The sequence below is a fragment of the Crotalus tigris genome, unplaced genomic scaffold, assembly GCF_016545835.1.
Source record: "Crotalus tigris isolate CLP2741 ecotype Arizona unplaced genomic scaffold, ASM1654583v1 scf7180000017614.5298720, whole genome shotgun sequence".
NCBI classification, from domain to species: Eukaryota; Metazoa; Chordata; class Lepidosauria; order Squamata; family Viperidae; genus Crotalus; species Crotalus tigris.
The window spans coordinates 285,301-313,049 of NW_024096513.1; the positions used below are offsets into that span (position 1 = coordinate 285,301).

General features: G+C 42.1%; 1 protein-coding gene across 1 annotated transcript; it reads right to left on the reverse strand.

Annotated features, from left to right (window-relative positions):
• LOC120300476 (vomeronasal type-2 receptor 26-like) lies at positions 1-27,749 on the reverse strand. Its single transcript, XM_039326561.1, has 8 exons — positions 27,608-27,749; positions 27,134-27,421; positions 15,750-15,904; positions 14,653-14,922; positions 12,280-13,122; positions 2,211-2,438; positions 1,514-1,640; positions 1-929 (listed from the first exon to the last, which is right to left on the reverse strand). Exons 1-8 carry the CDS (start codon positions 27,747-27,749, stop codon positions 1-3), a joined length of 2,982 nt encoding a protein of 993 aa, XP_039182495.1.

Genomic DNA, 27,749 nt, shown 5'->3' on the forward strand with positions numbered 1-27,749 from the left:
TTATATAAGAGTATGCAATTTCATTTGTTTATTATTTGTCCTTATCAATCCCTCCTTAGTATTCAGCTCAGGTCTCAGCAGGATAATATAAACTTTTGGAAAAAAGATACAGGCAAGCAGTGCAGCCCCAGAGGCCAAAATGGAAAAGATCTCCACAGCTACCATATATTTGCCTTTACTGCTCAAATAAGTTGGGATAAAAGTTAGCCAAACACTGCAAAACATGAGCATGCTAAAAGTGATGAATTTGGCTTCATTGAAAGCATCTGGCAGATTTCTAGCTAAGAAAGCCACTATGAAGCTGATGATGGACAGAAGTCCCATGTAGCCTAAGACAAAGTAAAACATAAAGGTAGAGCCTTCATTGCATTCTGCTATCATCTCGCTTGGCAGGGATTTCATGTCCAACCTGGGGTATGGAGGAGCAATGGCAAGCCATACAGTGCAAATGTTAGCTTGAATGAGAGAGCAGAAAAGGATAATGGTGTTGGCCAGACTTTTTCCCACCCACCTCCTCACATTGGATCCTGGTTTAGTGGCCATGAAAGCAAGAACCACAGTGCTTGTTTTGGCCAACACACAAGAAACTGCTACAGTAAAGATGATACCAAAAGCAACATGACGAATGAGGCAAGTGACTTTGTGGGGATGGCCAAGGAATAAAAGAGAGCAGAGGAAGCAGAGCAGGAGAGAGGAAAGAAGAATATAGGTGAGTTCTCGGTTATTGGCTTTGACTATGGCTGTATCACTGTGCTTAATAAAAGTAATCAACACCAAGCCTGTGACCAGTGAAAAACAAAGGACAATTGAGACTAAACCCATTCCTAATGGTTCTTCATAGGAAAGAAAGGTTATTATTTTGGGGAAACAGCTGTCATTGCTCTGGCTTTGATACTGATCATCTCGGCACTGCATACATTCATCCATGTCTGAAAAGAAAGGGGAGAAAAATTGTCAAGAAAAATAAGTGTATCTATTAGAACTTGACTAGATCAGAAGCCAAATGATGATACCAAAGTTGTAAGTCTTTATTTTCCATATCAATTCACCAATTGTGATAGAATATCAGACTGACTGTCAGAAAATGGAAGTGTATGTGGAACCATTTTAGAAAAGAAAATTAAATGTCATGAAAGTATAAGAAATTATAAATAACTATTCTTTGATTTTGTTGTACATAAATAAAACCTGGGAGAAACTCTGATAGGAAGCATCATAGTTGATTTTGAAAGTCATACCAGACTAATTCTGAGCATGTAGGACAATTCCAGAAATGCTACAAAAAACAATTACTTCTCTGATTTTGTTATGCATGAGTTATATTAGAAAGAAACTCTGACATTCACAAAAATTTGTCAACAATAATAAGTTCATGTTTATTAATTTTTCCTACTGCAAAACTCTGATACCAGCTCAATTTGTGTTACTTCTCTGATCTGGATGAAGGCAATCCTCTCATGTGGAATGGCACCACTTTACAGGTCTGATAGATAGTGGGTTCCATGTCATCTACCTGTCTTGTTGGAGATCTTTCCTTTTGGACATGGTAAGCAATCATAGCAACAAAATTGTTCCCCTTCCTTCTTTTGTTTCTGAAATCCTGGCTGGCACGAATCACTGCACACAGAAATAGGACATACCTGTCCATAAAAATCAAGAGTCTAAGTTGTTTGGAAATTTAAGAAAATTAGATTTGTGAGTTTAATATATATCAGCTGAAGGGCAGGAAACAAATGACCAAGCATGCATAAAAATAATGGCAGCTGACTGCATGAAAAGAAAATGGGAAAAGCATATTTTAAGGAAAATAGTATCTTTTAGGATTTTAATTATTTAGCTCAGGAGAATGTCCACATCATGTTTTTCATAGCAAAGCCCATTTCATAGTGTCCTATAGTATTTCCTACAATTTTTTTCTAGTGACCAATTATTCTATATTTATTTTTAATTAAGGATTGATCCATATTTCCTGTGATTAAAATATTTGCATTATTTTTAAAATGCTAAGAATTGTGTTTTTTCCTTTCAACTGTTATGATCATTTAAAATTATTACTGCTAGTAAATGTTGCATTACTAAAATGGCAACACTTAATTTTTACTAGAACTACAACACTGGCATGGACCAATTTTGCAGCATTGGAAATTTGTTATCCAAGATGGCCAATTTTACTGAGGGAAAAACTGTTAAAGAAATCTTAGAATCCATACCTGGTTAAAGGTTTTAGGCCACTCAATAATTTCATCATGTATAAAGAATTGTTTTCCTTCAAAAGCTGTTGGTTTTACCTGTCCAATTCTAACTTTTTTGAAGGAGTTGTTTGAAAATAACCTTGTGTGCATTATATCCAAACCAGAAACAATTTCTCCTTTTTCATTAAAATGCATGTTCTCTCCAGCTGAATTGTTGAATGAAATGTCACGAAGAAATGCATGTAACTGTGAGAAAGGGAAAAGAATAGAGGAATAGTATAATTGAGAGTACAATGTCAATCCATGAGAATGTTGAAGCACAATTATTATGTAGAAGATAATGTAGGAGAACACCCATGTTAGTCCTATCATAAAAAAAATCTATGTGCCACAGCTACCAAAAAAGCAAATGTGGTTCTAGGCTGCATTAACAGAGGATCTTAATGCAAGATCATGTGAAGTGTTTGTGCCAGTTTATAATGGACACTTGGAATATTGCATCCAGTTTTGGTCACCACAATACAAAAAAAAAGATGTTGAGACTCCAGAAAGAGTACAGAGAAGAGCAACAAAGATGATATGGAGACTGGAGGCTAAATCAGATGAGGAATGGTTGTAGGAATTGGATATATCTAGTTTAATAAAAAGAAGATCTAAAAATGACATGATAGCAATTTTCCAATATTGGCTATCATAAAGAAGGGGGGGGGGTCCAAGCTCTTCTCCAAAGCACCAGAAGGCAGAAGAAGAAGTAATGGATGGAAACTAATCAAGGAGAGAAGCGACCTAGAACTAAAGAGAAATTTCCTGACAGTTAGAATAATTGATTGGTGGAATGGCTTGCCTTCAGAAGTTGTGGGTGCTCCATCATCAGTGGTTTTTGAGAAGAAATTGGACAAAAGTATAGTGCAGGGGTGTCAAGCTTGCAACATCACCTGACATGTTGCGACGTATCATGACTTTTTTGCCATTGCTGGCAATGGGGTGGGTGCGATTTCGCTACGATGCATCCGCCTGCAGGCCAGCAGTTTGACACCCCTAGTATAGGGTCTCCTGCTTGAGCAAGCAGTTGATTAGAAGACTCCAATGTCCCTTTTAATTGTGTTATTCTGTAAAACTGAAGGAGTCTACTAGTGCAAAGAATAAGCAAGGTGACCCAACAGAAATATGCAAGATTGATCACCTAGGCAAAAATGGATGTGTAGAATGAATCCTCATAGGAAAAACATAAAGATTCACTTCTCAACTTGCTTTTTGCCCAACCCTATGGGAATTTTCTTCTGCACTTCTCTCCTGCTCTAAATGGTAGACAGGTGGACACTTATGAAGAATGCACAGATGCCTCAAAGATAAATAAGGATTGGGCTGGCCATGAATACACCAATTGATTGATATACATGTCTTACATGAAAAACATTGAGGAGATGGGTTTATGTGGTTTATGCACAGAGTCAGGAAGATGACCTTGATGACAATATGCAAGAGGTTTTGTCTGGGCCAAAGGAGTCAGGGTGTCAGCTGTCCTCTGCTAGATACTGATAAAATCCAGACACAGAAGGAACAGGTGACCAGCAAACTTTAATGCAAAAGAAAAAAGTCAGCTCTGGGAGTGAACTGCTCCCAGTGCTTTACATAGATGTGCTCCACCCACCAACCCCACCCCACTTAGCAAGCAAGCATCTGGTCCATATGGATATTAGGTGCAATGCCCCACCCATGTTTCCCCTCTCTAGACACACCCAAGCAGCCTCTGCCACTCCAGCCATCTGCTCTGACAACCAGGCAGCACTCTGCCTTCCCCCTCCTGCTCCTGGAGGAAGGGAGAGGCACCCTGCTAGCTGTGTGCTCCCCATCTCCCGGCCCATGGCAAGCCCAGGGGCTTGAGAGGCAGCCCCCTCTACCAGGTCCCCTCCTGGAAGGCAAATAGAGACAGGTGAGCTTGCGACAATTCAATCGGCCCCTTCCACGGCTCCTCCTCCTGGTTTTCTGAGGTGCTAGTGATGGAAGGCCCGCACCAGTCACGGGGCATGGACATCCTCCCTCCGCACCCACGATGCTTCCGACAGAGGGTACCCTTTCCACCTCAACAAGTATTGGACCCATCCATGGCGGCTCCAGGAATCCAGGATTTCTTGTATCTCGAACTGGTCACCGGAAACCGGGCTGATGGGGTAGCCACCGGGCCCCTGGTGAAACCTGTTACTGGCTTCAGCAAACTCCCATGAAATACAGGATGCACCTTCCGGAAAGCCCGAGGCAGCCATAACCGTATGGTTACCGGGTTTATGACCTGAAGTACCTTGAAGGACCCTACGTACGTAGGACCCAACTTCTTACAGGGCAGGTACTTGATTGATAGGTATACCCAACGTAGGTACTTGATTGATAGGTATACCCAATCACCGACCTGAAAGGGTTTGTGCTCAGCCCTTTTTTTATCAGCCTGCCTTTGTTTCCACCCCTGCCTTTACCAATGCTTCCTTAACCTTAGCCCACAAACCTTCCACTCAGGCCATCTGCTCCTGGGGTGTACACAGCAAGGGGTGTAATGTTTTTAGGAAGCCAAAATATCCCACTTGCTTGGCATCGTGGCACTGCTTGAGAACCATGTGTCTCAGTAACTCTGGTAGGTACAGTTTATTGCCTTTCCAAGCTAAACCGTCCCTTTGTGTCAAGAGGCCGGGGTGGTCTTTCAACCAGGGATCACTCCGAACGGCCTTTAGTAGCTGTTGGTTTAGATCACCCACCAACTGGCGAGGAATCACTCGAGCCACCCCTTGTTGGTAGGGTGGCATAATCGCCTGTACCACCTCCTCCCACCTGCTGTGGTATTGGGGCATGCAAGACAATGCATCGGCCAGGAAGTTCCTCCCTCCCGGCACATACTTCAGAGTGAACTGAAACCTGTAGAAGTATTGGGCCCACCAGACATGTTTAGGCGATACGCATCTCAGCGTCTGCAAAACCTCAAGGTTTTTGTGGTCAGTCCATACCTCAAACGGCTTGGTTGCCCCCTCCAGCAGATGCCTCCACGTTGAAAGAGCCCATCGCATCGCAAAGGCTTCCTTCTCCCAAATCGCCCAGCCCTCTCAGCAGCCGAAAACTTCCGTGATGTGTATGCACATGGCTGCAACATGCCTTGGCTGTTCCGTTGCAACAACACAGCCCCCACAGCTACATCACTGGCATCTGCCTGGACTACGAAAGGGCTTTCAGGATCAGGATGGAGTAGGACTGGTTCCTTGGAAAACCGGGATTTCAGGTCTTCGAATGCTTTCTGACAAGCTATCGTCCACTCCAGTGGTTGTCTGGGCTATGGCTTACTCGCTGTGTGTTTCGTAGATAACAAGTCAGTTAGCGGAAGGGCTACTGTGGCAAACGATGGAATAAATTGTTGGTAAAAGGCCCAAGAAACTTTGTAGCTGGCGACAAGTGTGAGGTGCCTGCCACCACAACACCGGTCTCACCTTGTGTGGGTCCATCTCCACGCTTTCCCCTGATATCCTGTAACCCAGATAGTCCAGCCGAGCCCAGTGAAACTAGCATTTGGAGAGTTTCACAAAGAGGTGGGCATCCAACAGTTTCCTCAGTACCTACCTGACTAGGTGGACATGTTCCTCTAAGGTGGATGTATATATTAGGATATCGCCCAAATACACAAGGACCCCACGGTACAAGTGCTCGTGCACTTGATGAGTTGCATAAACACCACGGGAGCCCCTTTTGGGCCAAAAGGCATCACACGGAATTGGTAACTGCTGAGCGGGCAGTTAAACACCATCTTCCACTCATTTCCACTCTTTATCCGGACTCTGTAGTAAGCCTCACACAGGTCCAGCTTTGAGAACACATGGCCCATACCCAGATGGGCCAGTAGGTCTTTCATCAATGGGAGTGGGTATAGATGCTCCACACACACCGCATTAATCCCGCGGAAGTCCACACAGAGCTGTAGGGAACAGTCCTTTTTCTCCTTTAATAAGACCAGGGCAGCCACTCGTGACTGAGCTGGTTGAATGAATCCCCAGGCCAGGTTCTGGTCGATGTAACGTCGTAGGTCCTCCAGCTCTCTGGGTGTCATGGTGTACATCCTGGGTTTGGGCAACTTAGCCCCTGGCAGGATATCAACCGCGCAATAAGTAGTGCGGTGAGGTGGCAAGACGTTGCACTCCTGCTCACTGAATACCTCAGCAAGATCATTGTATACCTCCAGAAAGGGGACATCTTCCCTGGATTCTGTCAACTCTGCCTTCGCCTTCTTGTCCATATACCCTGCTCTCTTTTCCCCAGAATCATGTAGGGGCCTGAGGACCCACCCGATACAGAGCCTTCGGTAACCCCCTTCCCACCATATCGTAGGACCCCATTTGTCCAGCCATGCCAAACCTAAAATCATTGCCTCAATCCATAGATGGGACGACTATGAAATGGAGAACCTCCCAATGGGATCCCATGTCCAGCCAGACGGGTTCCGTGACAAGATTAGCTGGCGCCCCTCCCAGCAAAGACTTGCTCGAACCAGATGGGGTGGGCTACTTGCTGGACTCTGATCCCACTCTCTGCTACCACCCTTTTGCTTATTAAACACTGAGTGCACCCTGAATCAATGAGGGCTTGGTAGCCTCTCTGTTGGCCCGTTTGCGGGTTAGTCAGTGTCACAGGGAGAACGAAGAGCATTATGGGCTCGCTTACCACGGGATCATTGGCTATGTTGTCATCACTGTCGTCACCTACCAGCCAATACCTTGTCTCTGCTGTTGCCTCCTCCTCCTCCTTTAGGATCAACCGCTGGGATGTTACTGCCTCCGGATGCTGCGCCGCCCTTGACCTGTCAGGGGTTCTGTTAGCCCTTGGAGTGGCCTTTCCAGGGTCCAAGGAAGGAGCCTGTGGACTCGGGGCTGGACAGTCCTCTGCTCTGTGGCCTGGCTGGTTACACCGGAAACAGTGGAATGGCGCCCTGACGGAAGGGGCGGAGGGACCCACGTCTGCAGAGGGACCCCATCTCCCCTCCTCCTGTAACTTTGCTGTCGATCTTCCTGGTATGAGCGGTTCCTCGGCCTTGCTCCGAAAATCCTGGAGACCTATGTCCAGATCTATAACCATCCAGAACCAATCTTGGAGACAACTGGGAACCCCCTGGAACACGCAAGCCTGGTGCAGCTCTCAGTCGAGACTTGCCCAGAAATGGTGGACAAGTAGGCATTCAGGCCAGTACTGCAGCCTTCCTGCTACCCTGCGGAAGTCACGGATGTAGTCAGTTGCATGACGACCACGTTGCCTCAATGCCAGCAACTCTGCCTCAGCGCGCTGAACCCAGGAGCTGTCTTCAAAGTGGGTATGCAACACATCCAGGAACAGCCCAGCGTCAGCCAGCTCCCGGGCATGATCGCTGTACAGGTCCGCCGCCCATGCCACTGCCTCACCCTGCAGTCCTGGTGACACTGCCACCACCATGGCCCATTGAGATGGATAGAGCCGAGCATATTGATCCAGATGGCTAATCACATGGCTTAGGAACATTGCCAGGCAATCTGGATGTCCATCAAATGTGACCAGTATGGGAGGTGGACCCCACATCAGTCCCTGACCTCGGGGTCCTATAGGGTAGGCTGAGCCACGTAATGTGTCAGCTGCAGGCAGTGGGCCTTAGATGCTGGAACCCACATCCTTCTGGCTGGAGCCCCTTCCAGCAGGCAACCCCCATGACCCAAGAGCTGACCGATCCATCTATGCAGACTGACTCTGGACCTGCAGTGCATCCAAAGAAGACCCTCCTACCATGGAGACATCTGGAGCAGGAGGTTGTCGCAGCCACAGGCTGTCCAAAATGAACCGTCCCAAGTCAGGATGTCTGCATGGTGCCTCTGGTCAAGGCCATGAGGCTTCCTCTCTTGTGGCCATCCGTCATGGCCAGGAGGGGGCGTCCTGATAGCCTGCCTCCCTGAACTGGTCCCTCAACACGTCCTTAGTATCTTGACCAGGAGTGGTGGAATAGCTCCACTCATCCTTGTCATCTCCCATCAGCCGTCTTTCCCGCCAGTCCATCAAAGAGGACCTAGGACCTGGTGTTGTCACCCACCCAGGCTCCACGTTGGCCAATGCTGGGCTGTGCCACTATTCCCCAGATGCTGCAGAAAACACAGGGCCCTGGTTCTCACTCGTAGGGGCTGCAGGCCCCGGTGCCACCATTTTGGGCCTGACTACTGGCTGCAGATCCTGGGCTTCAGGCTCAGGCCCTGTTTCACCAGCTGGAGCGGCCTCGACTGTCTCAGTAGGAACCTCCTGTGTACCCTCAGCCATCTTGTCAAAGTCCACGACAACAGGCAATAAGAGGGGAACAGGAAAACAAAGCGAGTGCTGACTTACTGTCAGCTGTCCTCTGCTAGCTACTGATGAAATTCAGACACAGAAGGAACAGGTGACCAGCAAACTTTAATGCAAAAGAAAAAAGTCAGCACTGGGAGTGAACTGCTCCCAGTGCTTTACATAGATGTGCTCCACCCACCAACCCCAACCCACTTAGCAAGCCAGCATCCGGTCCGTATGGATATTAGGTGCAATGCCCACCTGTGTTTCCCCTCTCCAGACACATCCACACAGCCTCTGCTGCCCCAGCCATCTGCTCTGACAACCAGGCAGCGCTCTGCCTTCCCCTCCTGCTCCTGGAGGAAGGGAGAGGCAGCCAAGGTAAGGAACAATTCCCCCCTCGTCATGCTTGCCCAGTCCCAAGGTCCAGCTGGCAGGAGGAGTGTCTCTGATGTCCAGCTCCTTGGAGGATGGCACCCGAGGTGTCTGGTGGCCATGCTGGCTCCCTGCTGCCAGCAAGGAGCCAAGCCACCTCTCAGCTGAGTCTGAGGAGCCGGGCTGACGTTCGGGTGATGGGCGGCGCCTGCCTCGTCCACCGCCTCCCAGCTGGCAGGCATGTGCTGACCCAGCTCTCAGCTGAAAGTCAGGAGTCGGGCCGTTCCTCACCACCTTGCCGGTTCCCTTCCGACCATCTGACACCTACCTGACTCCCAGCTGATTGTCAGGAGCTGGGCAGTTCGTGGGACCCGACGGGCGTCAGTCGGCTGTTGGCTGCGTGCTTCCCATCTCCCGGCCCATGGCAAGCCCGGGGTCCTGACTCAGGGTATTTCTTAAAGTCCAAAAAGGCCAGATAATGTTTGGAAATTAGTATAGGATGAACCCAAAGGAGGGGTCAAATGCATCGTAAGTTACGAGTCCCTGCTTGCTTGCAAAAGATTCAAGTCTAGGCTAGACATGTCAAACTCACGACTTCATGTCATGTTGCACAATGTATCAGAGCTTTTTTCCCATTGCCAGCAATAGGGTGGGCATGGTTTCCTGGTGACGCGTCCGGCCCATGGGCCGGCAGTTTGACACCCCTGGTCTAGGCCATCTTGAATGCCTTTCTTATCTCCCACTCATTTCCCTTGACTGTTAGTTGGTCAGATTCTTGTGGAGAGCTTAAGCTTGCAATAAATCTTTATACTCATTTGAACTGTCTGAGTCTTCTGATTTCCCTGGTGCTTGACAATTGGATCATTACAGAAGCCACTCTAATCACAGACTCTAATAAGGAGGAAGACATAAAGCACAAAAAAGTTTACAAGCTTGTTTCATTACAGCTAATCTTGATAAAAACATTCTTAATAATTTCCTGGCAACCCTCATACATAGGGCTGAGAAGTAATATCTTTTCCAACTATGGTTTCCCATGAAAACTATTATGGCCACAGGTAGCTAAAGATGCAATTATTACTTTTAGTCCTCAATATACAGTTATATGAAAAAGTAGTAATAATAATTATAATTATAATGTTGGAAGGGACCTTGGAGGTCATTGAGTCCAACCCCCTGCTCAGACAGGAAACCCTATAACATTTTGGACAAATGGTTGTCCTGTTTCTTCTTAAAAATTTCCAGTGTTGGAGCATTCACCGCTTCTGGAGGCAGGTTGTTCCACTGCTTAATTGTTCTAACTGTCAGGAAGTTCCTCCTTAGTTCTAGGTTGCTTCTCGCCTTGATCAGTTTCCATCTATTGTGTCTTGTCCTGCCTTCAGGTGCCTTGGAGAATAACTTGACTCCCTCTTCTTTTTGGCAGCCCCTGAGATATTGGAACACTGCTATTATGTCCCCCCCTCATCCTTCTCTTCGTTAAGCTAGACATACCCAATTCCATCAACCTTTCTTTATATGTTTTAACCTCCAGTCCCCTAATCATCTTTGTTGCTTTTCTCTGTACTCTTTCTAGAGTCTCAACATCTTTTTTACATTGTGGTGACCAAAACTGGATGCAGTATTCCAAGTGAGGCCTTGCCAAGGCACTGTAAAGTGGTATTAATACTTCACATGATCTTGATTCTATCCCTCTGTTATTGCAGCCTAGCACTGTGTTGGCTTTTTTGGAAGCTGCAGCACACTGCTGGCTCATATTTAAATGATTGTCCATTAGGACGCCGAGATCCCTCTCACTAATATTGAGCAAGGTACCCCTATACTGTACCTGTGCATTTGTTTTTTCTTGCCTAAATATAGAACCTTACTTTTTTCACCATTGAATTTCATTTTGTTAGATAGCACCCAGTGTTCAAGTCTGTCCAGATCCTCCTGTATCCTAAGCCTGTCTTCTGGAGTCTTGGCTATTCCTGCCAGCTTGGTGTCATCTGCAAATTTGATGAGTTCCCTATCTATTCCCTTGTCCAAATCGTTGATGAAGATGTTGAAGAGCACTTGTCCCAGAACAGAGCCCTGGGGCACCCCAGTACACACTTCCCGCCATATAGATGCGGTTCCATTGAGGACCATATGCTGAGTACGGCTGGTCAGCCAGCTACAGATCCATCTGGTGGTGATGCTGTCTAACCTGCATCACCAAGTAGTATCTTATCTTATCAAGTAGTAGATTGTGATTTACTTTGTCAAATACCTTACTGAAGTCCAAGTAAATTGTATCCACAGCATTCCTCTGGTCCACTAATTTTGTCATTTAGTCAAAGAATGCAATAAGGTTTCTCTGGCATGATCTCTTTTTGATAAACCCGTGTTGACTTTTAGTAATGATTTTGTTTGCCTGTAGGTGTTCGCTGATTCGTTGTTTGATTATCTTTTCTACAATCTTCCCAGGTATTGAGGTCAGGCTGATAGGTCTGTAATTTCCTGGATCCATTTGTTTCCCTTTTTGGAAGATGGGAACTACATCAGCTCTTTTTCAGTCCTCTGGTAGTTCCCCAGTGCTCCAGGATCTTTGAAAAATATAGTTCAGTGGTTCTGTGATCACGTCTGCCAGTTCCTTGAGAACCTTGGGATGTAATCCATCTGGTCCTGGTGATTTGAACTGATCTAGGCTGGACTGGTGCTCACTTACCATTTTCTTGTCTATCTTAACTTATGTTTCTATTCTGTTTTTTATGGCACTATTTTTGATAGATTGGTCTGCTTTTTCCCTTTGTATAAAGACAGGTGTGAAAAACAAGTTAAATAGTTCTGCTTTCTCCCTGTTGCTTGTCACCTTCTTGCCACTTTTACCCACTAATGGACCAATAATTTTCTTTTTTTTCTTGTTTTTTACATGTTGAAAGAAGCTTTTTTTGTTATTTTTGACTTTGGTCGCAAACCTTAGTTCATTTTGAGCCTTAGCTTTCCTCACTTCATCTTTGCAGGCTCGGGCTATTTGCTGATATTCTGACTTAGTTATGTGTCCCTCTTTCCACTTTCTATACTTGTCCTTCTTATCTTTCAAGTAAGCACACCCTCTTTGAGTTCTATGGTTTTATGTGTCAGGACATAGTAAAAATAATATGATCCTTAGCATTTCTTAAAAGTAGGTAAAAACAATCTCAGATGAAAAACAACACATGACATATTATACCATGATATTATTTATTTTACAAAAAGAAAACCAAAATGAGAAGTTAAGACCATAGATCACATTTGTAAAACCATAGAAGTCAAAGAGGGTGTACTTACTTTTTCATGTGAGTGTACATTTGATTCTAGCAACAAGATCATGGATTGGACTAGAAGACCTCCCGGGCCCCTTTCAACTCTGTTATTCTGTTATATCATTCTTTTATTGAAATATTACCTGCCAAGATTGCAGGTTTTCAAACTCAAGACTTTGTTCCCCTGTTCTTACTCTGTGTTTGATCTTTGATGAGCGCATAGCATGGAGAGCATGAGCTACCACATAGACAGCATTGTAGATACTATAGCTGTGGCCATTCATTCTCACTTCAAAAACAGACCGAGGAGGCTTATCCAGGTTCTCCTTCCCAGTACATAGTTCCTCTTGCTCCAATGGCTCTTCAGTATTTGGAAATGAACATTCAAAAACATGTTCCCAGAACAACTGGAGAAAACCATCACCTTCAGGCTGATATGGGTTTTTCTTCTGAAGATACCTCTGGAATTCTTGAAGTTCTTTGGAATGAATTGCAAAGGATATAGCACCTTGGAACATTTGAAAATCCATCCGTCTGGTTACGCCCGTTACTGCAAATTCCATCTGGGCTGTCATGATCCAGACCTTCCCAATATACGTGTTTTCAGACACAAGAAATGCATCATAGGTGAGTAACCACAAAAAAGTCAGAGTATCTCCATAGATAACAAGGGCTTTGGCCCTCTGATCCACGTGGATATTTCTAAATTTACCCATGTCATTGTGAGAAAAGACACGACCTTGATATGGGAACAACTGTATGAAAGCGGTACAGATTCCTTTCTCCAAAAACAAGGCTTCTATGGTTTTTAAGAAATATTTTCCACTGTCATCACCTCCTGTCAAAAGACCTACCCATGTCCAGCCAAAATGTAGAAGCAAATGGATAATTCCCATGTACTGGTTTTTATCATTTGGGACCATGCGATAAAATTTCGGAACTTCAGTTGTTAAAATTTCTTCTGGAGCAAATGATCCATAGGTGAGCTTAAAGACAAAATGCAGAGGAGAATGATATATTTTTGTAAATAAATCATATCTGCAGAAAAGAAACTCTTCACTATTTCTCTTTGCAAAAATAAACAGTTCTCCTGTTATTTTTATTTATTCATTAATTTATTTATTAAATTTATTTGCCACCCATCTCAATCACAAGGTGACTGTGGTTAGTTTACAGTGTTAAAAAGAATAAAACAGTGCAACAATATAAAGACAATAAGAGTAAAACATTATAAAAATACAAATTATCAGCTATAAATAAAACTAAACATTTGCTTATTTAATAGAGATGGGGTAATATGTGGTAAACATTAATTAGGTATTAGGTAAGAGCCATGGTGCAGTGGTTAGAATGTAATATTGCAGGTTAACTCTGCCCACTGCCAGCAATTTGATCCTGATGGGCTCAAGGATGACTCAGCCTTCCATCCTTCTGAGGTCAGTAAAATGAGGACCCAGATTGTTGCGGGCAATATGCTGATTCTGTAAACTGCTCAGAGAGGGCTGCAAAGTGATATATAAGTCTAAATGCTATTACTAATTAGAAAAAAGTATTTTGAAACTCATCATCCTAGGAGTCCTTATTTCTCAACTAATCTAAATCTATTCCTCATCTTTTATAGTACCATGAACACATCTACACACCACTGCAAAGAGACAACCAAAAAATCCAAAAGTAAACAAAAGACCCAAACATCTCCTCACCAGGAATCAACACCCATATGAGCAGAGATTAACACCAACATTAACACTAGACCAACAGTCAATAAATAATATCCCAATCAAGGAACTACCAATGCAGATAGACAAGCTAACACTAAACAACAGCCTAACCAAGGAACCACCAGGAACATTCCCCCCCCCCCCAATGCTGATAGGGCAAGCCACTAGTACATAAAAATAAGAGCAAACCCCATTCCATTCTAGCAATGATAGTGTTACCTAATTTGGCAATAAAATGCTTGCAAAAAAAAAACAAACCCACCCATGAACATAGAAAGCACCAAGGACCCCATAGACCTTAATTTTCTAGCTCCCTTTTCTCATTCCAAAATCACTTGTGTGATGACTAGAAGATAAGTAAAAAATAGCAAAGGCCATATTCCCTGTTGCAATGCATCTGTCAACTCTACAACAAATCTGGCTGTAGCCATCTTAGTTGTTATAGGTTGCCACATGAAAGGGAGGGGAAATTGAGTATCTCTGCTAGTCTAAACAATGTTATGTCCCATGAGAATCAAGGTCATTCTCTAGCTTGGGAGAAAAGGGTTGGGTATTTTGTTAGAAAGCCCACAAAATTGTTTTATTGAGTAGTGTGATTAATTGTATAACATTGGTGGGGGGGGAGATTTTACTTTGTAACAGTGTAACTCTTTGGAGGGAATTTCAGACTTGGCTTCACTTTTGATTGTGCCAATATTTTGTATCCAATAAATATGTTCTTGTAGGAAGCTACAAGGCTTGGTATTCTGATTTATTTGGCTCTATCTATTGGAACCTTGACAGCATCATTCTCACCTGTGGAATCTTGTAGAGTCCTAAAACATCTGCCATGTGAAAAGAGGTGTCAGATCCAAGACCTCCAATTACAGAAATTACATTTTTGGGGGCTCCACATTCATAGTTTGGAACAAAACTGCACAATTTGAAGAGCAAATTGAGAAGACTGTAATAGGTCATCCGATCATCATAGTAGGTGTCATAGATGTACAGGCCCAGTGTGACATTTGGCAAAATTGTTGGAGCTTCATTGATGGTATTTACAGCAAATGCCAAAGCCAAAGCATTCTGGTAGAATTTGGTTAGCATCCTTCAAATAGAGTTATAAGTCATTTTATAAATAAATGTTGTGATGTGATCAATACCAATCTGGTTGACACAAGTCTAGTGAAATTGCAGAGTGGCTGCATTATGAAGATTAATCAGATGTTTCAAAAGGGGTGAATGATTAAGAGAGGAGAAAATAATGAAAAGGATAAGGGGGAAATCACATGGTTGAAATACATGGTGTTTTGAAATTTAACTGAACAGAACTACATATTTAGAAGTCAGTAAAAAGTGTCCAAATTAAAATAGATTAGATTAGATTAAATTAGAAATAGACAGACAGACAGGCAGACAGACAGATGTGTGTGTGTGTGTGTGTGTGTGTGTGTGAGAGAGAGAGAGAGAGAGAGAGAGACAGAGAGACAGAGAGACAGAGAGAGAAAGAGAGGAGAGTTAAAGTTAGAGTTAGAGTTGGACTTACAGCAGGCTTAGACTTAGTCAATAAAAAGTGTCCAAATTAAAATAGATGGACAGACAGACATACATACATACATACATACAGACAGACAGACAGATAGATAGAGGTGTGTGTGTGAGAAAGAGAGAGACAGAGAGATGAATTAGTTAGAATTAGACTTATACTTTGTGTTTAGTGTTACTAAAAAGTGTCACAATAATTTTAAGTACAGGTTATTCACAATCCTGAATTGCAACATTTAATTGTTAGGATGGCAAAAGATAGTCCTCTAAAATATTATTCCCTCCCTCCCTCCCTCCCTTCCTTCCTGCCCCCGATTATTGCATATGAAGTTTTTGATTCAGAAAAGCAGTTACAGAAATTATTCTACCTGCTCATCACTTTCAACTTCTGAAGCTTTTTCCAGCCCCAGTACATTGTTTTCACAGATGTAACAAAAACTTAACTTTTCGACTTCCAGTTTGCCATGGACATGTGGAAGACAAGCTCCATATTCCACGTCCGATTTTGCACTGCTGGGGGACCCTGGAAAGGGTCAAAAGTCACCATGTAGGGGCAGCAAGCAAGGAGGGGACTCCCGCTTGATCACAAAAGGGCAGTAGCTGACTGTGGCTCAGATCATGAGCTTCTCGTTGCAAAATTTAAGCTTAAATTGAAGAAAATAGAAAAAAGCACTAGGCCACTCAGGTAGGAACTAAATCATATTTCTGATGAATATACAGTATAGATTTAAGGAATTAGATCTGATAGACAGAGTGCCTGAAGAACTATGGATGGAGGTTCACAACATTGTACAAGAGGTAGCAACTAAAACCATCCCAAAGAAAAATAAATGCAAGAAAGCAAAATGGCTGTCTGAGGAAGCTTTGCAAATAGCTGAAGAAAGAAGGGAAGTGAAAGGCAAAGGAGAAAGAGAAAGATACACCCAATTGAATGCAGAATTCCAGAGAATAGCTAGAAGAGCTAAGAATACCTTCTTAAATGAACAGTGCAAAGAAATAGAAGAAAACAACAAAATAGGGAGGACAAGAGATCTCTTCAAGAAAATTGGAGATATGAAGGGAACGTTTAATGCAAAGATGGGCATGATAAAGGACCATAATGGCAGGGACCTAGCAGAGGCAGAAGAGATTAAGAAGAGGTGGCAAAGCTACACAGAAGAACTATACAAGAACGAGCTTAACGTCACTGACGTCGAGCCAGACATCCTAGAATGTGAAGTGAAATGGACCTTAGGAAATCAACAAAGCTAGTGGAGGTGACAGTATTCCAGCTGAGCTATTCAAAACCTTAAAAGACGATGCAGTAAAAGTGCTACACTCAATTTGCCAGCAAATTTGGAAAACTCAACAGTGGCCACAGGATTGGAAAAGATAAGTTTACATTCCAATTCCAAAGAAAGGCAATGCCAAAGAATGTTCAAACTATCAAACCATTGCACTCATTTCACATGCTAGTAAAGTTATGCTTAAAATCCTACAAGCTAGACTCCAGCAGTATGTGGATCGAGAACTACCAGAAGTACAGGCAGGATTTCGAAGAGGCAGAGGAACTAGAGATCAAATTGCCAACATATGCTAGATCATGGAGAAAGCTAGGGAGTTCCAGAAAAACATCTACTTCTGCTTCATTGACTATGCTAAAGCCTTTGATTGTGTGGATCACAACAAATTGTGGCAAGTTCTTAAAGAGATGGGAGTACCAGACTATCTTATTTATCTCTTGAGAAACCTATATGCGGGTCAAGAAGCAACAGTGAGAACTGGACACAGAACCTCTGATTGGTTCAAAATTGGGAAAGGAGTCCAGCAAGGCTGTATACTGTCGCCCTGTCTATTTAACTTATATGCAGAGCACATCATGAGAAAGGCAGGGCTAGATGAATCAAAAGTTGGAATTAAGATTGCCGGGAGAAATATCAACAACCTAAGATATGCAGATGATACCACTCTAATAGCAGAAAGTGAAGAGGAACTAAAGAGCCTCTTGATGCGGGTGAAGAAGGAAAGTGCAAAAGTTGGCTTGAAACTCAACATTAAGAAAACAAAATCATGGCATGTGGCCCTCTCAATTCCTGGCAAATAGATGGGGAAGAAATGGAGGTAGTGACAGATTTTATTTTTCTGGGCTCCAAGATCACCTCAGATGGGGACTGCAGCCAAGAAATTAAAAGTCGCTTGCTCCTGGGAAGAAAAGCTATGGCAAATCTAGACAGCATACTAAAAAGCAGAGACATCATCCTGCCAACAAAAGGGTGTATAGTCAAGGCCATGGTTTTCCCAGTTGCAATGTATGAATGTGAAAATTGGACCATAAGAAAGGCTGAGCGACAAAGAATTGAGGCCTTTGAACTATGGAGCTGGAGAAGACTCCTGCAAGTCCCTTGGACTGCAAGGCGTTCAAACCGGTCAGTCCTAGAAGAGATCAACCCCGACTGCTCTTCAGAAGGCCAGATCCTGAAGTTGGAACTCAAGTACTTTGGCCACCTAATGAGAAGGAAGGACTCACTGGAGAAGGGTCTAATGCTGGGAAAAATTGAGGGCAATAGAAGAAGGGGACGACAGAGAATGAGATGGCTGGATAGAGTCATGGAAGCAGTAGGTGTAAGCTTAAATGGTCTCCAGAAGATGGTAGAGGACAGGAAGGCCTGGAGGAATGTTATCAATGGGGTCGCGATGGGTCGGACATGACTTCGCAATTAACAAAAACAAGAGGACATGGATGAAGATTAGGAACAGATTTTCTCTATGTTGAAAACAACATATGAAACTATTCCTATAGCTTCTGATGAAATAAGGAGCTACAGAAAAGAACAAGATGTCAGCCTAGATATATGAACCCAAACTTTGATTACAACTAAAGAATCAACTACACAGAATATAATAGAAGAAGTGGAACAATCAATACTATGATAGAAGATTCAACTGATCAACAAATGCAGTTAACTGAAAACCCAGAAAAGGGATTGAATATATTCAAGTAGATAAGATGTGTACTTTGAATACTAGATCTTGTTATGAACTGAGATAAAGAAAATTTTGGTAATTTAAAACTTGGAAGTATAAATATCAAAAGTTAAATTTGAATATTGATTTGTTTATAAAGGCTGAATGTAAAAGTAACTAAGATATATATAAGCTAAAAAACTATTGATAAATGTAATAAATATGTTTTTACTTATAATAAGAACTGTATTAACTTAAATAGGAGATAATAGACATTAAGAGAAAAAGAGAGGAAATATTTGATATTGAAATAAGAGAAACTTTGTTACTAAATTTAAGACATTTGGAAATTAGTAGAAAATAAGAATGTTATACTGTATTATTAATTAGATGATGTTATACTGTATTATTAATTAGATGATGTAAGATGATGAGAAATAGAATGTATTTAAATAGACATGTATCCTGAATATTAGACTTTGTGATTAATTGTGATAAAGGGAACTTTGGTTACTTAAAACTTAGAAATTATAAATATTAAATGTTAATTTAAATATTAATGGGAAACCAAAAATTGGGAAAAACTAATTAGGAAATTTATTGTCTATAAAGAATGAATGTTAAAACAATCAGGATAAGTATAAGCTAAAAATTATTGATAAATGTAAGAATGTTATTTTTATTTAATTAATATAAGAAGAATTGTATTAGTTTAAACATGAGATAGTAAATACTAAGGGCAAAAGAGAGGAAATATTTAATGTGATAGTTTGAGACTTATGCTAAAGATATTTGTATGTCATTGAATTATCAATTAACTCAGCTGCCACATTGCTTTTTAAATACTTAAATGTAAAATTAGAAAATCAATAAAACATTAAAAAAATTAACTTTTCTCCCATTTAACAGAATGGTGTAAATTCACCAAAATTGAGAAAACAAAGGGTCATACTTTTCAAGAGAGAAGAGGCAGAATAATACCAAAAACCTAGAATCAAGATGAAGGGAACAATGTTTGGAAATGTCAATTAATCCATTTAATCTGGATGCATGTATATATACCATTCAAAATAAGTTTTGATTTAGCAAATGGGATTGAATTGCTTACAGTGGAAGATCAAAGCCAATGACCTGTGGAGGGTAATTTCTGAAAGCAATTTCATTGAATACATAAAAGATTTGTGAAGTCATCCCACCAATGAGAAGTGTCCCTGGCTGATACCACTCATGAGGAACAGTGAGGGATCTAGTTGATGGGCACCGTGCAGCTGCACTTTGGCACTCTTCAAGTGACAGCAAAAGGAACAGTGCCAAGAGTCTCACCATCCTTGCAGGCTTGTTTGCCTGGAAAATAGATTCTGCTGTATCTGATTCCAGTTTTGGACACAAAGCAGCAACATCTCTCAATATAGCATTGCACAACAAACACAGGGAAATAATTCTCCCACTCCACCAAACAGTTCAGAGATCTAAAGCCATTCTGGTTCAAACTGGTAGAAAACTTGATAGATTCAAATGGACAGAGTCTGGGCTTGCCTCTTTCTTAAATCCACTTGTATTTTATAAACTCTATCTCAGCTGCACACTGAGATCTCTCTTGCTATCTTCTGAAGAACTGTTGGAGTTCTGATAGAGGAAACTAATTATAATTATGGGGTAATTGTTAGAGAGACAATTAACTCTGCTGTGTATTAGCAACAATACATTGGTTGCAGATGTTCTTTTTCGTGTTCTTGATGGTTTCTCTGATGGGACAGCCAGTGGGAGATAGCTTCCAAGATGATCACATTAATTAAATATGAGCAGAACAGCATAGCCCATTGGTGTAGTTGGATCAAGGGAAAAATAATAAATAAATATTCTGCTGTTCCTTATGTTCCACAATGGGTTGAAACATGTTCATCTAGTAATATGTTTATTGAAAGAACTGAGTTTGAAACTTTTTCGCATGATTTCCTTCAAAGAGAAGCAATATTAACATGTATTTCTGGATACATTTTCAAAATGTAATAAAATGGTTCAGAATGGTATTAATGTATCAATTGATCCCCCAACCACTTTCCAAATTGAGATATTTACAAATTGCTGGAATTGGGTATGTCTAGTTTAATGAAAAGAAGGACTATGGGTGACGTGATAGCAGAGGTCCAATATCTAAGGGGTTGCCACAAAGTAAAGGGAGTCAACCTATTCTCCAAAGAGAATAAAGCCAGGACAAGAAGCAACGGATGGAAACTAATCAAGGAGAGAAGCAACCTAGAACTAAGGAGAAATTTCCTAACAGTTAGAACAATTAATCAGTGGAACAACCTGCCTCCAGAAATTGTGAACGCTCCCACGCTGGAACGTTTTAAGAAGAGATTGGACAACATTTGTCTGGAATGGTATAGTTTTTTCCTGCCTGAGCAGTGTGTTGGACTAGAAGACCTCCAAGGTCCCTTCCAACTCTGTTATTCTATATTTGGATACTTGGATATTTAGATTTGGATATTTTGAAAGATATCCAAATTTATTGGGTTGCAATCCCCATCCTCTTTAATCAGTTCAACTACTGTAATGATAAAAATGTTTGTTTCTATTCTTTTTGTACAGGATCTCCTGCCTGAACAGGGGGGGTAGACTGGAAGACCTCTAAGCTCCCTTTCATTTCTGTTACAGGTAGTTCTCAACTGATAACCACAACTGAGCCAAAAATTTATATTGGTAAGTAAGACATTTGTTGAGTGAATTTTGCCCCATTTTACAACTTTTCTTGCTACGGTTGTTTCAGTGAATTATTGCAGTTCTTAAGTTAGCAACATGCTTGTTAAGTGAATCCGACTTCCCCGTTGACTTTGCTTGTCAGGAACTCACAAAAACTGTAATCCTGGGACACTGCAAATGTCATAAATATGAATCAGTTGCCCAGCGTCCAAATTATGACAATATGACCATGGGGATGCTGCAAGAGTCATAAGTGTGAAAAATGGTCATAAGTCACTTTTTCCCATGCCGTTGTAACTTTGAACGGTCACTGTATCTATATTCTGCTCTGTATTCTTCATGTTTATCTTCCCGTTCACTTCCAGCCAACAAATTAAGATAGTATTCCTCTAGGCACAAATTGAGACACTAATAATCAGTCAAGCCGAAGAATATGAACACATTCAAAGAGAAGATTCAACTTCAGCTTATCATCTTTTCCTTGACATGCCACTACTGTTTAAGCAGTTCAAGAGACTTCAGTATCAATATCAGGACTGCGTTAATATGAAAACCATGGAACCATGTCAAGTTCTAAGGTAAATCTCTGCAAGATTCATCCCTTGAGTCAGGGAGAAAGATGGTTAGATATTAAATCTTTATTGGATTTCAGGAAAGGTCAATAAATCAATAAAATAAAGATAAATCACCACTTATTTTGGGTACCATTATTCGCTTATTTTTACATGCAAAAGGAGAAAGCCAAAAGAGGCCTTAAAATTATTTTCATTCTATATATTTTTTTTTCTTTCACGAGGGGGCAGCAAAGTTCTAGAAAGAGAATTATTTTGCTCATGGAGAAAACTGAACTAGACGATCAAGGATGGGATAGATAGATAGATAGATAGATAGGTAGGTAGATAGGTAGGTAGGTAGGTAGGTAGGTAGGTAGGCAGGCAGGCAGGCAGGCAGGCAGGCAGGCAGGCAGGCAGGCAGACAAACTTTATTGGCACAATGGCACACATTAAAAATGAAATGTAGTTGCTTGCTCTCAAAGTGTACACATACATAACAACACATTTAAACATACTATATACAACATAGAAAACCAAAATCATGGCATCCGGCCCTCTCAGTTCCTGGCAAATAGATGGGGAAGAAATGGAGGTTGTGACAGATTTTATTTTTCTGGGGTCCAAGATCACCTCAGATGGGGACTGCAGGCAAGAAATTAAAAGACGCTTGCTCCTGGTGAGGAAAGCTATGGCAAATCTAGACAGCATACTAAAAAGCAGAGACATCACCCTGCCAACAAAATTGCGTATAGTCCAGGCCATAGTTTTCCCAGTTGCAATGTATGGCTGTGAAAGTTGGACCATAAGAAAGGCTGAGCGACAAAGAATTGAGGCCTTTGAACTATGATGCTGGAGAAGACTCCTGCGAGTCCCTTGGACTGCAAGGCATTCAAACCGGTCAATCCTAGAAGAGATCAACCCTGACTGCTCTTCAGAAGGCCAGATCCTGAAGTTGAAACTCAAATACTTTGGCCACCTAATGAGAAGGAAGGACTCACTAGAGAAGGGCCTAATGCTTGGAAAGATTGAGGGTAATAGAAGAAGGGGATGACAGAGAATGAGATGGCTGGATGGAGTCACTGAAGCAGTAGGTGTGAACTTAAATGGACTCCAGAAGATGGTAGAGGACAGGAAGACCTGGAAGAACGTTGTCCATGGGGTCGCGATGGGTCGGACACGACTTCGCAATTAACAACAACAACAACAACAACAACAACATATGTATAGACCTACACTCTTACATATAAGTAACACATATATATTATTCACTGTCCATCTTGAATAGATATGGAACAAAACTGTGACCGAATCTGGATGTTTGTATGGAACAAAACTGTGACCGAATCTGGATGTTCTGCTTTGGATACCAAAGATATAGATGTATCTACGTTGGGTGTTACTTTCTGGGATGCTTCCTTTAGAATTTCAGCCATTCTTCTCATCCATTGAGAATTTCTCTCCTCCCCCCAGAAGAAATAATTTTATTTCTTAGATTCTTTTTAATCTTGTCTTTATTATTTTTAGAAGTAATTCAAACTGGCAAAATACAGGTAGTCCTTAACTTAAAGTTCATTTAGTGACTGAAATTGAAAAAGACAGCATTGAAAAAAGTGATTTAGGACCACTTTCCACACTTACGACCATTGTAGTATCCCCATGGTCATGTGATAAAAAAATCAGACTCTTGGCAACTGAATCATATTTATGATGGTTGCAATATCTCAAGAGTCACGTGATCACCTTTTGTGACCTTCTGACGAGGAAAGTCAATGGGAAAACCAGATTCACTTAATAATCATGTTACTACTTTAACAACTGCAGTGACTCACTTGACAACTGCAGCAAGAAAGGTCATAAAATTGCCCAAAACTCATTGAACAAATATCTCACTTACCAACATAATTTTCTGGTTCAATTGTAGTCATAAGTCAAGGACTACCTGTACCTGATATTTCTTCCTTTATTTTCCCCAAAACAACAGCCATGTGAACTGAGTTCAGTTGAGAAAGAGCAACTGGCTCAAAGTCACCTACCCACTTTTAAGAAAAAAAAAACTTTCTTAAATTAAGAAAGTTTCTCTTCTGACATTGAAGTGAAACCATCAGTCAGGATAAGATGACGCTTCTTTAACTCTTTGTCATATTGAGATTCTTTCACAAAAGGGAACTTCCTACCAAGACATATCATTTATGATCTATACTTGCCTATTATAATACAGGTAGTCCTTACAATCTTTATAATAATAATGATAATAATAATAATAATAATAATAATAATAATAATAATGCATATAACATATAACAAATGCATATTTGTTATAATAACAAATGCATAACAAATGCATATAACAAATGCATATAAAGTCAAAATTGAGAAGACAGCAACAGACAGTAAGTGCCGCCTATGCAAAGAAGCTGAAGAAACAGTGGACCATCTGGTAAGCTGTTGCAAGAAGATTGCACAGACTGATTACAAGCAGCGACATGACAAAGTAGCAACAATGGTGCATTGGAAGATCTGCAAAAAATATCATTTGCCTGTAAGCAAAAACTGGTGGGATCATAAAATAGAGAACGTCATAGAAAATGATAAAATTAAACTGCTCTGGGACTTCAGAATTCAAACAGGCAAGCACCTGCAACATAACACCCCAGACTTAACAATTGTTGATAAGAAAGACAAAAAAGTCTGGATAGTGGACGTGGCAGTGCCTGGAGACAGCAGAATAGAAGAGAAAGAATTGGAGAAGATAACAAAATACAAAGACCTACAAACAGAAATAGAAAGACTGGCAAAAGCAAGCAAGGGTAGTACCAATAGTAATAGGCTCCTTGGGTGCAATCCCAAAACAACTGGAGCACCACCTGAACACCATTGGCATTGACAAATTCGCTATTAGTCAATTGCAAAAGGCGGCCTTACTAGGAACTGCTTCCATCCTGCGACGATATCTGTAATACCATCAAACATCCACATCTGCCTATCCCAGGTCCTGGGCAAGGACTTGATAGGTAGATAGAATGCCAAATCCAGTCTGAACATCTGGCTGACTGTGCGATGATCCATAATAATCATAATAATAAAATTGGAAGGGACCTGGAGGTCATCGAGTCCAAATCCCTGCTCAGGCAGGAAACCCTATACCATTTCAGACAAATGGCTGTCCAGTCTCTTCTTAAAAACTTCCAATGTTAGAGCATTCACCACTTCTGGAGGAAGGTTGTTCCATTGGTTAATTGTTCTAACTGTCAGGAAGTTTCTCCTTAGTTCCAGGTTGCTTCTCTCCTTGATTAGTTTCCATCCATTGCTTCTTGTCCTGCCTTCAGGTGCTTTGGAGAATAGCTTAACTCCCTCTTCTTTGTGGAAGCCCCTGAGATATTGGAACACTGCTATCATGTCCCCCCTCATCCTTCTCTTCATTAAACTAGACATACCCAATTCATGTGACCATTCAAAGTTACAACGGCACTGAAAAAAGTGACTTATGACCATTTTTCACACTTATGATGGTTGCAGCAACCATCATAAGTGTGAAAAATGGTTATAAGTATGGTATGGTCATGTGATTTACATTTGGATGCTTGACAACTGACTCACACTTATTTACCATAAGTATGGTATGGTCACGTGATTTACATTTGGATGGTTGACAACTGACTTACACTTATGATGGTTGCAGGGTCTTGGGGTCACATGATCCCCTTTTGCGACCTTCTGACAAGCAAAGTCAATGGGGAAAGCAGACTCATTTAAAAACCATGTTACTAATTTAACAACTGCAGCGATCCACTTAACAAGTATTCGGAGACTACAGTTGGTCCACCTATCCTTCGTGAGCTGCACTGGTTGCCTATTGGTCTCCGGGTCCAATTCAAGGTGTTGGTTATTACCTTTAAAGCCCTATATGGCTCAGGGCCAGGCTATTTGCAAGACCGCCTACTACCTCATAGTTCCCTTCGTCCAGTTAGATCCCACAGGCTGGGCCTCCTTCAGGTCCCGTTGGCCAAGCAGTGCCATTTGGCAGGGCCGCGGAGGAGGGCTTTTTCTGTGATGGCGCCCACGTTTTGGAACCGGCTCCCCCCGGAGATTAGGACCGCTCCCACCCTGTTGGTTTTCCGTAAGCTCCTTAAGAGCTGGCTTTTCCGGCAGGCCTGGGGTTTATGAAATCTGACCCCTGGATGACTGTTCTTGTACTGTTTGTTTTGTTATGTTTTATGTGTTTTTTATTGTTAGCTGCCCAGAGTCCTCTGGGAGTGGGGCGGCTTATAAATTTTAAAAATAAAATAAAATAATAAAATAAATTGAGGCAAGAAAAGTCGTAAAATAGGGCAAAACTTGCTTAACTAATTTCTCACTTAGATTTGGGGCTCAGTTGTGGTCATATAAGTTAAGGACAGCCTGTATGCAGTGACCAGGTCCAATAGATTTCTGCATATGCTTGTGTGTTTCCTATTTCTCTTTTATTCTGAGTGCTATGCAAACCTAGATGCAAATCACTATGCGCGTTCTTAATTTCTTCTACATGTCCAGAAAGCAAGGGATCATTGCAAGTGAATCTCGTCCAGTGTCATGGTTCCAATAGTTGAAACCCATCAAAAGAACTTCAAGGAAAAATTATTGGCCCTGATCTGCTTCCCTGTTGAGGGTACGGAATCAGGCAACTTGCTGATCGGTGCTCCTCTTGTCCACATCTGAAGCATTTGATTGGTAGACTGGCAGGTGTCTTGGGGGATTCCGTGGCCGTGATGGCTGGGGATTTTCAGGGAGGAGGCTGCCTTGCTTGCTCTGGTTTCAGCCTGGCTTCTGGAGGTGGTGGCTTCTTGTAGCGAGCAAGCTTGACGTTCAATCTTATTGCTGCCTGATACCACTCCTGCAATTGGTTAGGGACAGCCCAATAGACACAGGCCTGGGAAAGGTGATCATCTAGGCCAGTGGTTCTTAACCTTTTTGAACAAATTGCCGCCTTGAGCCAATGAGGAAGTTGTCATCGCCCCCCTCCCCCAACATAACCTCTCAATCACAACATAGGAAATAATTCTTCAATTTATGCAAACACTTTTTTTGTTTTCTTTAAAATTGTTATCAGGACATATCGATGCAAATAATTTATTTCCAGTCTTTTTCCCATATCTCCCATATTCTGGCCAATGGCACACCACTGTATGGGTAGAGGCTGCCACACAATGCGCATGAAGATAAGTGATGCGTATTCACATATGTACGGCATTCTGTACTGAAGCTAGCTGGAGGAACATTTGAAAACACAATTCAATCCACTAATAGCGAGCGATCTGATGTTTTTGTACGGCAGATATACAGCTATTCACTGTATGAAAAAATCTCAAAAGTGTCCCCAAAACTTCTCGCTCCATCGCCCCCATATTGCCCCCTTTGTGTTTCTTTGCCCCCATGTCACCCCTTTTCGTTTCATCACCCCCTTGAAAAACGAAATTGCCCCCTGGGGGGCAATATCGCCCAGGTTAAGAACCACTGATCTAGGCCCTCCTTGAAGTGATGCACTAGGAAATGCTACGGCCACCTTCCTATCCAACCTGCTACCTTGCAAAACTCTCGTATGTATTCCAACGCAGGTCTACCATCTTGGTTTATCTTATGAATTTGTTTCTCCACTTTGAGGGCTATGGATGGGTCCTTGAACCTGGCTCTTAATCCAAGGAGGAAGAGATGGAGATCCCCCAGTTCAGGTGCTTGCTTGTTTAGCCACTCAAATGTTTCCCCTTCCAGATTGGCCACAACCACATTGACCGTAGCAGCTGGATTTGGGTAGAAATTGGCATTGCGATTCATGTGGAATGTACTTGAGTAAGGAAGATCAGCTTCTGCAGATTGCCATCAAAAGTCGCTCTAAGAGGTGGTGCCGGTGGTGATGCACAGGGCTGTGTGACCAATAATAGTGACAGTCAGGGCTCTGATGGTACTGGTGATGATCTGGACTTTGGGTGACCCAGTATTGGCTCAGGCTTTGGTAGTGGGGCTGTCTATTGGGTCCGTCATTGTAATCCCACCTCCTGGAACCATCACGGTGGTGGTGCCTTTCGAGAGATCATGACAACCAACACTGACCAGGGCTTTTCTGGTGGCTGGGGCTCTTGCATCATGATCGGCACTCTGGGGCCTTGGAGGAACAGCAATGACTTGGACTGCCAT

Excerpts from the sequence above, each read along its gene's own strand:
- LOC120300476 (XM_039326561.1), bottom strand. The coding sequence starts at position 27,749 with ATGGCAGTCCAAGTCATTGCTGTTCCTCCAAGGCCCCAGAGTGCCGAT. Across the intron at positions 15,905-27,133 it reads AGAGTTTTGCAAGGTAGCAG|GGTCCCCCAGCAGTGCAAAA; the intron begins GTTGGATAGGAA and ends GACCCTTTCCAG. Across the intron at positions 2,439-12,279 it reads AAAACCTGCAATCTTGGCAG|TTACATGCATTTCTTCGTGA; the intron begins GTAATATTTCAA and ends CCTTTCTCACAG.